This window comes from Myotis nattereri (assembly GCF_964212035.1).
Source record: "Myotis nattereri genome assembly, chromosome: 3".
Taxonomy (NCBI): domain Eukaryota; kingdom Metazoa; phylum Chordata; class Mammalia; order Chiroptera; family Vespertilionidae; genus Myotis; species Myotis nattereri.
Genome location: NC_138077.1, coordinates 123,799,305 through 123,817,678, shown reverse-complemented (window position 1 = coordinate 123,817,678; position 18,374 = coordinate 123,799,305). Strand labels below are relative to the sequence as shown.

Below are 18,374 nucleotides of genomic sequence, written 5' to 3'. Positions count from 1 at the left end.
ACATTAAATACAAATAAATTTAAAATATGTTACAGAACTAACCAGAATTACTTGAATATAATGTGATCCTCATAATTTCATGGGTGTTTTTGAAAAAAGAATGAAATTGGAATAGGTCAGGGGGTTTGAATATTTTGATAGCCAGAGGCTTCTTTCTTCCAAGCAAGTTGATTCTTACTGTAAATCCTCATTTACATAAATAGCAAAGAACAAACCATGTTTTAAGCCATCCAATGGGCTAAGGATGTAATCTATTAAAACTGATTCTTTATACCCCATGGAAATTGACCCATGTATTCATAATCATTACTCTAAATAGTAATCAATGGAATGTTTCTCGGTATCTAAAGTGTATTGGCCGTGGCTGACTTCAGACGTAGGCCACAATGATTGCATTTTATTTTTAAATTAGCTATCTGATGGATAAATTGATGGATAAATGTTTTTTGCAATGGGTTAGACTTCTTCAAGGAATCCATCTTACTCATTTTCTCTAATAATGGTGTGGTGGAAAGAACACTGAATCAGGACGGGAGTTAACAGTCGAGAATGGAGCCTGGTGCTAAGCCAGCGTGGCTCAGTGGTTGAGCACTGACCTATGAACCAGGAGATCACAGTTTGATTCCTGGTCAGGGCACATGTTGGGGTTGCAGGTTCTATCCCCAGTGGGGCGGGAGTGGGGAGGGTGGCGGCGGGGAGGAAGGGATGTGCAGGAGGCAGCTGATCAATGATTCTCTCTCATCCTTGATGTTTCTATCTCTTTCTCTCTCTCTTCCCCTGTGAAATCAGTAAAATTAAAATAAAAAAAAATAAAAAGACTGGACCCTGGCAATGCCTTGCTGCTGACTAGTTGTGTGATCTTGATCGCATCCAACCAGGTCCCTGAAACTAATGCTCTTTGATAAAACAAATCCATTTGTATCTTGCTTTGTATTCCACTTCTAATTCTATTCTTCAATGTCCAATATATTTACCTTTTCACAATCATGTTTGCAATAGGTTACTATTCTCTCACAAGAAAAGATCAGAAAAATAATCCTCCTAAGCTAGCCCTCCTTGTCTTATTATGACATAAGTTGCTATAAAGGGGCAGTAGCACCTCTCAGCATAGCAGCTGCAGGACTCTGGGTTGTTTTCTAGTTAGGCTGATCTATTATTTTTAGGTAAATAGCAATTCCTTTTTTGTTTGTTTGTTCTTGTTCCCAAGAGGGCTGTTGTGTCCCCCAAACACCTTCCGATCCCCCTCTGCCATGGTGGATGTGACAAGATCAGCTGGCTTCCAGAAGGCAAAGTATTCAGTAATGTTCAAAGAGAAAAGATCATCTCCAAGCTTCTTAAAGAAAGTGTCCTAAAGAGAGTGTTCCGTTCAAAGCAAATGAGGTGGGAGGGTCCCGACCACCAGAAAGAGGAGCCAAGCTCCAGCTTTCCTGGCGCCAGAAAGTAAGTTCTGATGCTAAAATTTAAATCAAAATTCAAAGTAAATTTGACAGAAGGCTAAGAAAACCAGTTACAGAATATATGCATCTGAAGGACAGGAAGACGTTTTAAACAATTCAACCTGCAGAAACCAGGTCTTGCAGAAAAATCTAAATAAAGGTGGAAATATGGTTGAGCATTTATTCAAAAGTACTAACTGAAACATATGCAGATGTAGAATTTACTGATGTAAATTTCTTACTTTTGGAAATATATTTATATGTATCACTATCACATTCATTCTAGGAGTAAATACATTTTAAACAAGATTTCACATATTTTTGCAATAGAATGGTGGCCTATCAAATAAAGAAACAGAGTATTAAAGGATAATTTTTCAAACAAAAACACAACTTTTAACAAAATCTTTTCACTTATACTTCTTAAAAAGGGATTATAATTATAAAAATTATACAAGTAAGTTAGGGTAGTTAGAAATGGAATCCTAAATAAGGGATAAATATAATTGGCTATGACTGAAAGACAAAGGGAATAAAAAGCTAAATCAGCCACTAAATACAAACTGCTCATAGTTGAATTGAAATGTTCCCCACTCGCTTAGCATCTACATGAGAACAAAAATGCATATTATTAATTGGAAAATATTATCCTGACTTTCTGAAAATCTATAATAATAAAAGCGTAATATGCTAATTAGACCAAAGTCCATCCTTCCGTCCTTCTGGATGAAGCTGGGACTGCGAGGGAAGCCTGGGTCCCTCCCACTAGCTGGGGGGAAGCCTGGGTCCCGGGTGCCAGAGGAAAGCCAGTGCCGGCAGCCAGGGGAAGGAGGGCCTACTCTTGCATGAATTTCGTGCATCAGGCCTCTAGTATTTATATAATTACACTGAAGAAGACTCTATTGTAATATATGACCAACCATGACCTTGGCAATAATCTAGGGAAAAACAAAGGGAGGTAAATGGGCAACGTAAAAACATGAGAGGTATCAAAAGAGGTAGACTGAAACAGAAGCCTTTTCCCTCCAGAATAAATAGAAACTAAACAATTTATTACTGGCATTTATTTGCATAACCCTGGACTATGAAAAAAAAATGTATATCAAAGTGCTTTCCAAAATAGCTATCTGGGGGTCAGTATGTCACCTTTGTCACAGTAGGAGAAATTGAGGTGGGCAGCAAGGCATGCTTACCTACTAAGTGATTGGCCCACGGCTTTTCTTCTTTTCCACCAATTCAGACCACCTTCCTTGTAATTGATGTAAGGGCTTGCTGAATGACAGGAGACAGGGAACATCAACCTTACCCTACACCACTGGATTAGCTAAAGAGGTACTGGTTTCAGTGGAAGCCTGAGGCTACCACTAAAAATTGAATTCATAGTGCCTTGGGATGACCTACAAGGAAGGTGTGTGCTTTGGGGCCGAGAACTAATGTTAAAGCTGGACCAGACCCAGTATGGAAAATAGCCCACTTCTAATTAATCCCCTTGCTCTCAAGGCTGGACTTGAGCCAAACTATACTCAAGAGTTTGGAGAAGGCGTTGTTCTCTTAGTTGTCGCCCTTATATTTCACAGTACCACATTTCACATTTAGTTCTTCTCTCTCTTAACCTTGTCTCCTCACCACTTAGAATGAGTGTTCCCCTATAAATACTGTACAGGGACTATCATTTTAAACATGTAATGCTAAAAACTATCAGTTCAACAAGTGGAGGTGCGGGGATGGTACATGATTTTGAGGCTGATGTCAAAGTGTTCAAAAGTTCTGCAGAGAAAGGAAGATTTTAGAAATACGGGGAAAAAAGAATCTTAGAGGATGTATTAATGGATGACAAACTTAGAGTGACTTTAGGGTCAAGAATCAGCTCAAATTCTGAAACAAAAGAAAAAAGCAGAAGCAGAAACATGAAGCAAGAAAGACGGGAGATGTGTGAAATGCATGCATGCATATGCTTACACACACACACACACACACACACACACACACACACACATTTCTTGTCTCCTATCTGGAGAACAACAACAAAAATTCCCAACTAGATAAATCTGTAAAAAGCATTAGCTGGAAATTCATGAACTCTAATATTTCGCCACTTCACTGTTTTTCAAGTAACTGTAAGTTGGGAAAAGTTGCTTAACATTTTTTTTATATATATATTTTATTGATTTTTTACAGAGAGGAAGGGAGAGAGATAGAGAGTTAGAAACATCGATGAGAGAGAAACATCGATCAGCCGCCTCCTGCACATCTCCTACTGGGGATATGCCCGCAACTCAGGTACATGCCCTTGACCGGAATCGAACCTGGGACCCTTCAGTCCGCAGGCCGATGCTCTATCCACTGAGCCAAACCGGTTTCGGCGGGAAAAGTTGCTTAACATTTTTTAGTCTCAGTTTAGTCATTTATAAAATAGGAATAACTAGTAGCATCAACTTCATTGTGTTGTTAAGAGTATTAAATTGGTTAATCTGTATAAAATGTTCAGTATTATGTCTGGCACATGGTAACCACATCATACACTCAAGCAAATGTTATTTTTGGAGTAAATTATTTCAAATATTTAATGAGTGCCTAGTATATGCCAGCACACTGCTAGCTAGAAGAAGGCCATTGAAATGAGTGAGATATTGTAAATGTATAATTATAATGTGACAGTAAGGAGTTGTAAACAAGTCATCATAATATAACCCAAAATAGGGTTCTTGGAAGAGGTAGCAATTTGTTCTCCCTGAGGTATCAGGGAAGATGATTTGTGAGCTATATCTACATAAACAGGACTTAAGCAGATAAAAGGAGGGAGGATGTAAAAAAGAGGAGCAAAAATAGAAAAAGTAAACATAGTGTATGTCCTGGGGGAGAGTGTTTAGAAAAACTGCAAAATGTGTGACATGTTCTTCTTCTTCTTTTTCATTGACTTGGGAGAGAGAGAGAGGGAAACACCGATTTGCTGTTCCACTTATTTATGCATTCATTGGTTGCTTCTTGTATGTGCCCTGACATGGGACCAAACCTGCAGCCTTGGGGTATGGGGAACTGAGCTACCCAGCCGGGGTCTAATGTGTTTGCCCTGTTGTAGGCACTGAAAAGGGGATGAGCAGATGCTTAAAGCGTGGCTACATAATTTGGGCTTTACCTTGGGCATGAGGAGGGCATTTGTTTTAGATCAGTGGCATAGAAGACAGTCTGAAGAGGAGCACGCTTAGGAGGGAGACATCCAAAGAGGCATAGGCTAATCTTACAATTATTCTTCTATATTTAATGTGCTGCTGCTGGGTGCCCAGCACAATTTAAAGTGATGGGATTCAGCAATGACCTAGACAGGAAAGGCCCCTACCCTCCTCTAGGGTTATAGTCTACTGCAAAGAGACAGGTAATTTAAAAAGCAAATAAGACTGACAAGATCGTGAGATGTACAGAGAAGAAATAAAACTGGTTTTATGAAATAATGTGGGTGGGAAGGACTTTTTAAAAATGAAGTCAGGAAAGGCCTTTCCTTTTTTTTTAGTTATTTTACTTTATTTATTTCTTGAAATAAAAATTAAAAAAAAGGGAAAGGCCTTTCTTAGAGGAACATGGAAATGCAGAGGAAGGAGGACATCTCTGGGAGTGGGGTGGAGATGGGGACCACAGATCTGAGAAAACCCATGTGCATTTTCCTTGGAAGACACTCAAAGGAGCATGGGATCCCTTTCCCCAAGTGTTAAACCAGTGCAATGAGATGCTTAATAAAACATTTTGGGGGTTGAATCTAGAGCTGGGTGTTCAACCCAACAGAATGCAATAGTATCCATCAGCAAAGCAAAAAATTCGTCTTCAAATGACAATGCTTTATTATATCTACATCTGACAAACATTTTTAGTATTTAGTTACATGTACAAATATATGGCAGTCACAAATGTGTAAATATTCACTTACATACTTATTTACATAATATATGTATATATAATGACATACCCATATTCTATATGTGTATATATACATGTATTCTTTCCTCTCCTCCCCCTGCTCCAAGCACTTATTTCAGGGAACTAAAGTAAGGGATATGAACTTGGAGGGCAAAATTGGCCTCCCACAATCTAAATGTATTATAGAAACAAACAAAACTTCTGTTCTTTCTGCTGTGACAGCAATGACTTGGGCCTGCTTTGGGCGGGAGCACCTACTTCTTCTACTGCTAGCATTTATGGCTCTACATATTATAAGCAAAGTGGCACTTGCCATACAGCTGCACGTGCGCTCAGATTAGCCTTGTCTAGCTCCGCACAGGGCACAACCCCCGGCCTCCCGTGAACCCGGAGCGGGTGGAGGCTGGAGGCTGAGGGTGGGCGGGGGGGTGGGGGGGGGCTGAGGCCGTGACCCCGCCCGTCAGAGCCCCTGGCGGCCACCCACTCACGACGGCCCCCGGGGCCCAGGACGCCCCATGAGGCCCCGGGGGCGCGCGGGCGGCAGCGTCGCCGGGTGACCTCCAGGAGGCTCGGGCCTGGGCGATGGCTACCCGGGGGCGCGGGGGAACGCCGGCCGTCGTGGGCGCCCACGCTCGACGGCAGTTGCGGGGCGACCGGGAGCCCGCGGAGCCGCAGCCCCCACCCCCATCCCCACCCCCCGCTCATGTCGCCCGGCTCCGCGGCCGCCCGCGGGCCCCGCCGGCCGCCCCCCGCCGGCCGCCCGCTGCCCGCCCTGTCCTCCCGCTGCAGGAAGGCCGAGCCGGAGGAGGCGTCCGCCCAGCCGTTCGCCGCGCGCGCGGAGGCGCCGGGGCCGCGAGGCGGCTGCGCGTTGGGAGACGACGCCGGGGACGACGCGCGGGCCCGCGACGGGGCGGGGTAAGAGCAGCCCCGCCGGCCCGGCCGCGCTCCGCCCAGCCGTCCGCCGCGGGGGAGGGCGCGCCCGGGCCGTGCACCCCCCGCCCCCCGCCCAGCCCGGCACCGATCCAGACCCGCTCCCGCTTTTCGACCCCAAGGCTCCTTCCGGGCGCTGGTCACCAGGCCGCCTGTCTCCGGGGCCCTCCGCCAGGGGCGGGGCCTTTGCCCGCGTCCGGGGCCCTCACCGGGCGGCCACCTGGGGGTCCCCTCCCCGCCCCGGGCAGCGACCTCCCTGCCCTCCTCCACCCAGCGCCGGGCACAGAGCCGGCGGCTGCACCCCCACTGGCCCAAACCTTGCCCGAACTGTGTTCCGTTTCTTCGGGATGCACCTCCCCCTCCAGGAGGCAATAAAATGGAACCGATTGGCACCAGACTGGCACTGCAGTGGCTTTACTTACGGTCTCGCACGCTCCTCTTGCACAGGAGTGGCCCGGGGCCAGGACAGTTTGCTGGGAAAGTGTTTGGTCCTGTGGGCCTTTCGCTGCCTCTGAAACGGGCCTGTTTGGGGGCTAATTCTGTTTCACAGGGAGCACCTGTGGGTGATTAATAGCAGCGTTCACCGCCCTGCTTTTTAAGTTCCAAATAATTCACATTTTTTTTGTGATTTGTATTTTATTTTCCTATCTGATAATACCTCCTTTGTCATCCCAGACCTTAATTTCCTAATCTTCTGTTAGATCTTCCAATTTGCTTTTGACTATACACCTCCCCTCTGCCCCCCGCCCTTTTTTGGTCTGGCTTGCCCCTTGTTTCCGGTTGATTTTATTTGTTACCCTCACCCTACCCTCATGGTCCCGTTCTTCTGCTTTCTAAATATGTCCTTACCCTCCTTCAGATGGGGAGCCAAAGTTCATGCTTTCTTTAAATCAGTATTGTGCCTTACCCATAAATGCGCTTGTTCCACAACCTGTATAGGATTTTAAGGACACAGAGGAGCAAAATGGGGAGAAGAAATGGTGAGAACTATGGCACCAGCCTGCGTGTGTCAAACATCTCCCATGAGGTACAGCACATGCTATTGCCCTTGAGCCTTTGGGCAGCAGCTCCCGTTGTTCAAACCGAACCCCATGGACCTGCTGCTGAGGTCCCTTGCTGCTGTCTCTTGGAGAACAGTTGTCCTGTGCTTTTAACCCCTGGGCACATTTGGAATACCAAATGGAAAACTTTTATGTCTTGTAACAAAGAAAAAGTTAGCCAGCTTCTCTCCAAATCTGGAGACATTTCTAATGACAATTGGATTTTGTTTTATTTTCTCTCACATATTTTGTGAAAAATATTAGTAAAGCAGGTGGAATTCCAAAAATAACCAATTCCCAACCTGTAAGGAATTTGCAACCTGGTTGGCTTCATGTGTGTTTGACAGCCTTCTTCCAATGGACAAACTTGGTAATATTACTTTTTTGTATGATCTCCACAGCACCATTCAGCAGCTTCCCTTTACTATGTTAATTTAAGAACGTTTCTCTCCCTTGTTATTTGATACAGTAGTATACCAGGTCACAGACATAGTTGAGAGAAGCTTGAGCATCTGTTGGAGACATTTTAAAAATACAAATAACAGGGCCACATCCTCATCCTACTAAATTAGAATTCATAGTATTTTTTTCAACTGTTATTTTTTAAAAGCTCCCTAAGTAATTCTCACATAGAGATGAGACTTCTATTATTTCAGAGAACATAGAATAATTTACTAATTTTATTTATTTTTTTTAAAGAACTACTTTATTTTTTAAAATATATTTTATTGATTTTTTACAGAGAGGAAGGGAGAGAGATAGTTAGAAATATCGATGAGAGAGAAACATCGATCAGCTGCCTCCTGCACACCTTCCACTGGGGATGTGCCCGCAACCCAGGTACATGCCCTTGACCAGAATCAAACCCGGGACCTTTCAGTCCGCAGACCGACGCTCTATCCACTGAGCCAAACCGGTTTCGTCTAATTTTATTTTTCAAACACCACCAAACAAAGATAATCTACAGCCTGCCTCCCAAGATTCAGCTCCCCTTCCTATCAGGAAATGATCCTTGCGGATCAGTTAAATCCTCAAACGGTATTTAAGCTTAATTCTCCCTGTTCCTCCTTAAGGTGGGGATGACACGTAACACTACCTAACATCTTACTTGTATATTGCTTAGAATTTAATTTACAAATGATTTCCTCATTTGAGACAGGAAAAAACTGAGTTCATTTCTAAAAAACATTACTTTAAAAAATAATCACCTCTCCCAGGATAAATTATTACAATCCTCTCCTACACATCCCACATTTTCCCCCCATAGCACTCAGCACAATGTCTGGAACATAAACACTCAGTTGATATTTGTACATTTTCTTATTCATTTTTTGAGTATTTCCTCAGTGTTTTCAACATCTGAAGCCCAGAATGAGTAGTGGCTGGTCATTGTTGAGTATAATGTGAGGATTAGGAATTTCCTTTGGTTGATTTATAGGCTTTCAGATACAGAAACTGGTGAATTTTACACAATGAAGTGGACATTATATTTTAAACTCAATTTTGAAAACCCGTGTGCCATTATTTTTAAGAAAGTGAGAGTGAAACCATAAGTTATTGTAAAAGCCTTTCCATTTCCTGACTAGTGTTATCAAGCTGATAATAACTTGATAAGAGAACATTGATACTCCTCAAATATGCTGGTAGTACCCTTATAGGTGGCAGAGGGGTCATGAAACTGTGCCTTTTGTCACACTCTACCCAAAGGACATGTCAAATTATGTACTTGAGCTTTTAAAAATTTTCTTAACATTAAGTTTATCCTAAAACAAATATTGTTGTAGAATTTATCTCACTGGAATTTGGATTCAGAAGTACCTCTTCCTGAGAATAAAAACCTCCCACCTGGAAGGGATAGTGCAGCAGGTGGTAAGAAATCCTAGATGTCTATATACTTATATTTATAAATATATGAAAATGTACTCATATGAATAAGCACTCATATAAAAGGGGGTTTGTTTTTAGTACAACCAATTTTATGTAACTATTAATTGTTATTTTTTATACACATTCTTTCAGGCAAAATTAACAAGGTAAGGATAAATGTTTGGCTTTAAATAATTCACAAAACATTATTTTAAAATTAAATGTTATATTCTTTAAAAAATTCTTTACTCAAAGTTAAACTTTATATTTCATGTCTGTAGAATTCTTTAATCAAGTTAAAGCTGTTATTTTTTTACGGCTGCAAATTGGTCATTAAATTACTATTTGGTTATGTTGTTTTTTCAATATACAATACTATATATGGAAATTATAGTGAATATAGTATTTTCTAATCACTGCCAAAGGTAATGGTCTCAGCACTTAAAATATCTTAAAGCAGTTGAAATGGTTAATATTTTGTTTTGAAGTAGTGAGAAAATTAATTTCATTTACCTTTTTTTGATCAAACTATAAAATACTTAACTTTTAGTAAAATACTGATAACCTTAACAGTATTCAAGGCTCATTAGTTAACACTGTTTAATTGGTATTTATAAGATTATACTAATTCCTATGAAGACAGCAAAAACAAATGAAATCTGTATGTCTTCAAAGGAAAAACAAATGACATCTGTATGTCTTCAAAGGAATATATATTACTATATATTTCTTTATTGGAATTACATATCCCTTAGTTACAACAACTATCAGTCTTAGAATAAGAGTAGGCACAGAGATAGATTGTGCTTAAAAGTCTTCTGCTGCTTTATAGAACCATTTGGAAATTCCAGTAGAGCAACTGATGCTAAAACTTAATTTGTCAGAGCATGCTCACAAAAGAACACAGGTGGGATTTTATTCATCATACTCCTTTCCTAAAGTATTATTTTCTTTAAATGCATGTTACTAAAGTGTTGCCCATGGCTTTTCTGTTATCAGAATAGTAAACAAAGGACATTTCAGTTATGGAGTTATCCTCTTAAAGAAGGAAGTACCATAGACAACAGGTAAGAGGATATTTTTGTAAACCCCTAAATTTGTGAAATAAATTTAAATACAGATGAGTTAACTATTTATCTGAAATGCTAGGACAAAAAACTACTAGAAGAAAATGTATTGTGTCCAAATAATGGGAAAGTATAGAAACTCACACTAAACTAGAAAGTGGCTGGCAGACACCACAGAGATAATCAGTATATGGGTAATTGGGAGTTTACTATGCCGTTACAATTGAGGGTTTCGATGGATAGAGTTTAGAATTCTTATTGAAGGGGAAAGGAATTGTAATAGGAAAGTAATATTCCATGTGCTAGGAACAATTTTAATTTCTTGTATATATTAACTCATTTAATCCTCACAACAATCCCATACGTAGGTAGCTATCATCATCCCTGTTTTACAGATGAAGACACTGAGGCATGAGGACAAGTTAAAGAACTTACCCAAAGTCATACAAGTAATGAATGGTAGAATGTAAAAGTAGCTTGATTCATGCTCATAATCACTATTGTATATTGCTTCTCAGACCTTACCTGGATTTGAATTCTTATATTTTGGTTCTTAAACTTTAGTGTGCATTAGAATCAGCTATAACGCTTCTGAAAAATGCAGGTTACTATTATTTGGAAATTAACATTTATTGAACACCATTATGTGTTACTTTTACATAGAGTGTATTATTTAATGGAGCACTTGAGGCAATAGGGTGGTTACTTGATAGCAGACATCTCCTAGTCAGAGGGTTTTTACACTTTGTGAGGCTCAGGATACTGCTAAAATTTGAGGGGGGAAACCAAGAAATGTGAAAGAGATTGTATTGATTAATGTCCTTAAGGTAATGTTGGTGCTGATGAGGATAGGAAAGGCTATTTTTACTAGAGAGAACTTCGCTGGGAACAAGGATTTCAAGGTAAGAGGTCAAATGAAATGATTTCTATTATACCAACAGAAGAGCAGACAGTAGATTGCAGGCTAGGGTCCCAGACATGGGGTCCTACCACCCGAGTTTCAATCCCAGCTCCACTAGATGTGTGACCTTAACCGCTTTGCCTCATTTACCTTACCCATAAAAGGTAGAACATAAGAATGCCTATTTCATGAGGTTATTGTGAGGACTAAACAGAATAATGTGTTTGACAGACATTTGCTGTTAATATTACAGACTTGGAAATGTTATCAATGAAATATTTCATTATGGAGATTTTTTTTTCACTTCAATATAACATCAACAAGAGAATAAAAGTAATGGTAACTCATTCAGTGTTTAACATTTTTGCAAAGTATGTTCATATAATCATTTTCTTGGACCTCCTCCAAGGGAGGCGTTCTCATTTCCATTATGCTCAATGTTGAAAAAGGGGTTCAAACCTAGGTCTTCTGTCCCTAACCATGGTCTTTTTACTACACTACAGGGATTGTGTCTATTATCAATTGCAGATTTAAAATAATCTTTCTGTGGTTTTTCAAAGGCAAGTCGGGGGTTGGGGAACGTCCAGCCCCATGAAATCATTTGGTCTGGCCCTGCCATGGTATTAGGGATGAGTTAAATGTTTGACCAAATATAGCAACTAATTTTTAAGTTGATAATTTTGTATTGTCCACTAATTGTGTTATAAATATCCCAGTGACCCTTGGCAAAAAAAAAAAAAAAAAAGGTTCCCCACCCCTGAAAATGAATAAATTAACATATTCTGTAGAAATGAAAACATTTTTCACAATCTTTCAAGATTACTTTGCTGTCTTTACTATAAACTGGCTTTAAAAGAAGCAAGAATTAATGAAACTATATTCAGTGTGTCCCCCCAAAAATGTATACACACAATGTCTATAGATTCTATTACATTTTTAAAATGAAATATATTTTAATAAACACTGCCTTTATAATTATTCAAAGTATATATACATTTTTTAGAACACCCTGTACATGTCATTTAATCAATCAAATCTTTCAATGTATTTCTAGTAGGCCTTTTTTTAAAAAATTAAATCTTTATTGTTCAGATTACAGTTGTTCCTCTTTTTTCCCCCCCATAGCTCCCCTCCACCCGGTCCCCCCCCCACCCTCTGCCCTTCCCCCCCCCCCACTGTCCTCATCCATAGGTGTACGATTTTTGTCCAGTCTCTACCCACATCCCCACACCCCTTTCCTCCCGCCCCGAGAAGTCAGTCCACTCCCTTTCTATCCCGATTCTATTATAATCACCAGTTTATTTTATTCATCAGATTTATTCACCTGATTTTTAGATTCACTTGTTGATAGATGTGTATTTGTTGTTCATAATTTGTATTTGTACCTTTTTCTTCTTCTTCCTCTTCTTAAAGGATACCTTTCAGCATTTCATATAATACTGGTTTGGTGGTGGTGAACTCCTTTAGCTTTTCCTTATCTGTGAATCTCTTTATCTGACCTTCAATTCTGAATGATAGCTTTGCTGGATAAAGTAATCTTGGTTGTAGGTTCTTGCTATTCATCACTTTGAATATTTCTTGCCACTTCCTTCTGGCCTGCAAAGTTTCTATTGAGAAATCAGCTGACAGTCGTACGGGTACTCCTTGTAGGTAACTGACTGTCTTTCTCTTGCTGCTTTTAAGATTCTCTCTTTGTCTTTTGCTCTTGGCATTTTAATTATGATGTGTCTTGGTGTAGTCCTCTTTGGATTCCTTTTGTTTGGGGTTCTCTGCGCTTCCTGGACTTGTAAGTCTATTTCTTTCACCAGGTGGGGGAAGTTTTCTGTCATTATTTCTTCAAATAGGTTTTCAATATCTTGCTCTTTCTCTTCTTCTGGCACCCCTATAATTCGGATGTTGGTACGCTTGAAGTTGTCCCAGAGGCTGCTTACACTGTCTTCGTATTTTTGGATTATTATTTTTATTTTGCTCTTCCGGTTGGGTGTTTTTTGCTTCTTCCTATTTCAGATCTTTGACTTGATTCTTGCAATCCTCTGGTCTGCTGTTGGGAGTCTGTATAATATTCTTGATTTCAGTCAGTGTATGCTTAATTTCTGGTTGGTCCTTTTTCACAACCTTGAGGGTCTTACTAGACTTATTGAGGATCTCATTAAATTTATCGGCAGTCTCACTAGATTTCTTGAGTGTCTTAAGTTTATCGGCGGTTTCTAGAAAAAATTCTTGAAAAACCTTAAAAGTGTGGTTTTGAACTCTATATCCAGTAGTTTGCTTTCCTCCATTTCTGTCATTTGTGACCTGTTTGTCTCCGCATTTTTTATGCCTCCCTGTGTTGATAGAGTGGCTTTCTGTGCTAGGTGTGCTATAGGGCCCAGTGGCTCAGCCTCCCCAATTACCTGAGGTGGACACTCTTGGTGCACCCCCTTGTGGGCTTTGTGCACAGTCTTGTTGTAGTTAAGCCTTGATTGTTGTAGGTATCACTGGGAGGAATTGACCTCCAGGCCAATTGTCTGTGAGAATCAGCTGTGTCTGCAGTGGGAGAACTTCTGTGCTGGAGACACCCCTCTGGGGCAAGACTTGCTTCAGTGGGGCTTTGGTGCTCACTGAGTCTGCCCCGAGTGTGTCCCTTATGGATCTGAGGAGTTGTAATCTGGATGGTCCTACTCTGACCACTGGGTACACTGGCTCTTGGATCTCTAAGGAGGTGCTAATTTAGCCTTTGCCTGAGGCTATACAGCAGGAGCTCAGCTGTGAAGGAATGCAAGCTGCTGTGGGACCTTGGGCCAGCTGCAGTTTGTTAGGTAATTTTCAGATTGCAAAGGGCCAGGCCTTTCATATGCAAAAGCCAGCACACAGCTTTGGCGGGGCGGGGTCCCAGGGGATCAACAGGGCGGAACAAGCAGCTATGGCTACTCCTCAGTCCTACCCTAAGAGGCCCTGAGTCTCAGTGTCCGGTAATCACTGCAAGCACCTCTGAGAAAGCCACCGTCGAGGTCCAACCGATGCCAGACAGTCTAGCCCCGGGGTGGGCAAACTTTTTGACTCGAGGGCCACAATGGGTTCTTAAACTGGACCGGAGGGCCGGAACAAAAGCATGGATGGAGTGTTTGTGTGAACTAATATAAATTCAAAGTAAACATCATTACATTAAAGGGTACGGTCTTTTTTTTCAATAGTTTTATTAATTTCAAATGGGCCATATCCAGCCCGTGGGCCGTAGTTTGTCCACGGCTGGTCTAGCCTCTCCCCGTATGAGTCTGGGTCACCAGAGACTCAACCGGAACTGGAGTTCAGAGCAGTTGGGAGCTTGAGACTCCCTCCCGAATTGAAAAAGACAACCGTGTCCTCAACTGCCAGCCCTTTCCACGTGCGCCTCAATACCTCTGCACTTTACTTCCACACGGCACCTCCTCTAAGTCTCAGTGTGCTTTTCTCTTTCCTTCTAGTTGTAGAATTTCCACTCGGCCAGCCTTCCTGTGGTTCTGGATGTCTGTTTTATCTTTTAGTTGTATTTTTTAAGTGGTTGTTCGAGGCAGCAATTTCCGGTGTTTACCTATGCCGCCATCTTGGTTTCTCCTTTAGTAAGCTTTACCAAAAACTAACTACAAACTAAACTTAGTATTCTATGGCCTGGCTTTTTTGCAGTTTTCAATTTAACATAAAACCCAGAAGTATTTACTCCTAAAGCAAAAGAGCACCATCAGATGAAAATTACTATGAACTATATCTGGGATAATTTTTGTTTGATTGACATTGTTGTGCTTTCTTTTTTTTTTTTTATTAGAATAATTTTTTAAAACCATAATAGCTAAAGTAGAATCCGTTATTAAGTAACCTAACTAATTTCTTAGTCTCTTTATCTAATTCTGGGTCAATAAACATTTCACTGTAATTTCAGTTTGAGTTATATATAGCCTCCTTTTCAGACAGCATAATTGCATATACAATATAGTCATAGGCAAACAGAATTAGCCACTTTTAACCTATGGCCATTCATAGCCACAGTTAACCATTTGTAATGGTTACAATGATCTCATAACCTGTGTATGCACAAGGGGATGCCCGGTTAACATTTTAATTCTTTTAAAATGTATATAGTTTATAATTAGAGCATATTCGAAAATTAGCATATTTCTGTTAAGATAGATATGCACATTCCATTGGGAACTAAACATTAAGTAGTCTTTGATAAAGGTTACATGTTATCATTTAATAGCCTTTTAATTCTAGTCAACAAGCCATTCATTAATTAAATCATTTTTAAGGGATTTCAAAAAACCTTCAATGGAAATTGGCTTTAATACAACCAACAATCCCATAAGGCTCTTCACTCTGAACCACTCACTAACAAGTGCTCCAGCTGATAAGCAAGTTGGTTCTTACTCTGAACTGCTGACGCCATTAGGTCTCTGCTGGCCCTATGCTGATGGAGATTTTTTTAAGGACAGAAATGACTCTCTTAATAATTTATGTTCAACTATAGAAAACAACAATGGTGAAACTTTATCTGCTCCAACTTGGAATTTGAAATATAGAAACAGCAGTATAGAAGAAAATTTAACAGATGAAAGTGATTTATCAGAAAATGAAAAAGCAAATGATACTTTACTCAGCTGTTTTAAAAAGATGGACCTGAACTTAAAGCCAGAAACAATAGAAAATGTTGAAGAATCTTTCACAGAAGAACCAAGTGAAGTATTTCCATATCCTGATTTTCTCCCTCCTCCTTTCAATACTCTGGACTTGCACAAATTAGCCCTCTCAAAATCTGAAAATTGGAAAGCAACAGTGGAATCTCCAGAAAGCTGTATTGAACCGTTGATAACTCGTTTATTAGAAATGGAACGACTACAACATACTACTATACAAAAAGAGAGGCCAAGATTACAAACTACCTTCTGTACTCCAGCAGTTACTGAACGACCCTTTTCCTCTAAAACTATACCCAAAACGAGACAGCCAAAAGTTTCTGACTCTGTAAGTCTTCAGACAACTTGTGTAGATAAAACTAGAGAAAAAAGGAAAAAGAATTCTGCTTCTTGCAAGCCTGAACAAAATGCTTCACAATGGAATTGGAGCAGTGCTGGCAAATATAAATGGAATTCTAGACCACCATCGCTAAAAAGTTCATCCACAACAAAACAATTGGTGGCAACTTATGATGACTTTAAAAATCCCCAAAGCTCCATTTTAAATCCATGCCAAGAACTCTCAACCAATGCTACTACTGCCCAGTCAACTCAATCACTGGATAAAGTGGTCTCAACAAGACCCTGTCTGCCACCAAGGTCTCTAATACCAGTTTCACCTATACCTCTGTCTTTTTCTGAAAATCAGAGGGAAGAAATGAAGGCACCAAGGACCAAAAAGAAACTTTACCGAAAACATATAGCATTGAACAGGCCATTCTATATTCAGAATCTAAACTGTCTATCACCTTCATTTAGAGCTAAGGGTAAGTGCTCACCCATTGAGCAAAAATAACATTTCCCCCCATACATCTCTATATGAGCAAATCTTTCAAGAAGCCCAGCTAAAATATGGTTCATCATTTCGAGATGCAGGTATTAAACACACACACAGTACTTGATGTGATATTGAGCAGAACCTGTGGAAATCACTGCTGGGATCGGTGACGTATCAACCCAAGGTGACATATTGGACAATCTTTTGTATGTTGTTTCAAAATGTTTCACTTAGTAAACTATTCTACTCAAAAGATTGTTCTTTTGTTGTGATTGTTTCCCAGTATAATTCCATCAATAAATTGCATAATTTACTTATTGTTGCTATAATTATCCTTGTGCTCTATTATACACACGTAAGAGTTAGTTACCTCCATCAGTGATTTTAAAAAATTCTTCCCACTCTGTTATCTTTTTTCTTTCCCTTCCCATCTCCACAATCTCTTCTATTATTTTGACCTATCATTTGGGTATTTGGCCATTAAATGCTAAGGAAGTTGCTGTTTTGTTAATATACAAGATGCTCATGGTTCTCCTATGACTTCTTAGAAACTTTCCATTTCCCATGCCCTTTTTATTTAAAAATAAGATTGATTCTTTTGGGGGCCTAACTGTAGGTTTAGGCATGAAACAACCCTCTTCCACTCAAATCTAATAGTTTTTAAATGTCTAAGGAAAAATGGGAAAAAAGTCAGTCCACAGAGAAGCCAGAATTTCATGTAATGAAATCCCCCCACCCCCGACCCAGGCTCTTTGTTGCTGTAAGTCTTAACCCTGGCTAGTTGAAACTAAGCTAAAGCTTAACTCATTAACTGGTAAAAAGGGAAACTATGATTGACACTTACTGTACCTAAGAATCAGGAACACAAAAAAGTAGAGTTCAAGTGCAGGCTTACAAAAACAGAATCTTTGGGAGTAAGGCCTGGGACCTACAAAATAAACATCCCAGATCATTTTAATGCAGGTGGTTCTCAGATCATACTCTGAAACACACTGTAAAGGAAAAACTTGATGTAATATGCTTAGCTCAGAGTTTGAATATTTGGGGGGGATGCTTTGGTTTTAGTGAATGGTTTAGTTTTTCTTAAATGTTAAAATAAAGCCACACATGATTGAAACTCCAAACATTACCCCCCAAAGGTAAAAATGAAAAGTAAAAGTCCTCTCCCCATCCCCAAACCCCCACACAAAGGCAGTCAGGGATTCTCACTCTCTCACACACACACCAGATAAGATGGAATATTTGTGGTAGAGATGAGATGAATAAAAGGATAATTCAAATAAATGTTGAGGAGAGCAACTATAGTTTAAATCCACTCTCTATAGGAGAGTAGGGAGGAGCATTTTAGAGGCAGTGGTAATCAGGGACCAGTCTGTCAGGAGTTACATGAAGTTGATCATACACTAAAGGACTGCTTTCATTCTTTGGACTGTGTGTGCGTGCGTGTGCATGTTGGGGATGGGAAGGGAGGGAGGTGTACAGGGAAGATAAGGGCAAATTTTTCTTTGGAAGCAACCAGGCTACTTTATCCAGGGCAGTGATGGCGAACCTATGACATGCGTGTCAGAGGTGACACGCAAACTCATTTTTTGGTTGATTTTTGTTAAATGGCATTTAAATATATAAAATAAATATCAAAAATATAAGTCTTTGTTTTACTATGGTTGCAAATATCAAAAAATTTCTATATGTGACACGGCACCAGAGTTTAAGTTAGGGTTTTTCAAAATGCTGACACGCCGAGCTCAAAAGGTTCGCCATC

General features: G+C 40.2%; 1 protein-coding gene across 3 annotated transcripts; it reads left to right on the top strand.

The window, feature by feature from the left end:
• Positions 1-5,962: 5,962 nt before the first annotated feature.
• Positions 5,963-16,932, top strand: FAM217A (family with sequence similarity 217 member A). 3 transcript variants are annotated; one of them, XM_081086219.1, is made up of 7 exons: positions 5,963-6,260; positions 7,215-7,302; positions 9,100-9,184; positions 9,335-9,348; positions 10,014-10,088; positions 10,181-10,248; positions 15,412-16,932. In XM_081086219.1, the coding sequence occupies exons 1-7, from the start codon at positions 6,049-6,051 to the stop codon at positions 16,628-16,630; spliced, it is 1,761 nt and encodes a 586-aa protein (XP_080942345.1). In that variant the 5' UTR covers positions 5,963-6,048; the 3' UTR covers positions 16,631-16,932. The 3 variants fall into 3 exon arrangements, with proteins under 3 accessions (XP_080942345.1, XP_080942346.1, XP_080942344.1); XM_081086220.1 differs by lacking the exon at positions 9,335-9,348 and having other exon boundaries at positions 6,183-6,260; XM_081086218.1 differs by lacking the exons at positions 9,335-9,348; positions 10,014-10,088 and having other exon boundaries at positions 6,183-6,260.
• The last annotated feature ends 1,442 nt before the right edge of the window (positions 16,933-18,374 follow it).

What these genes read in the sequence shown, in the direction of transcription:
- FAM217A (XM_081086219.1), top strand. Translation starts at nt 6,049, where the DNA reads ATGTCGCCCGGCTCCGCGGCCGCCCGCGGGCCCCGCCGGCCGCCCCCC. An exon ending in TGTCAAACATCTCCCATGAG is followed by an intron (nt 7,303 to 9,099) that starts GTACAGCACATG and finishes ATATTGTTGTAG; the next exon opens with AATTTATCTCACTGGAATTT. An exon ending in ATGCTCACAAAAGAACACAG is followed by an intron (nt 10,089 to 10,180) that starts GTGGGATTTTAT and finishes TTCTGTTATCAG; the next exon opens with AATAGTAAACAAAGGACATT.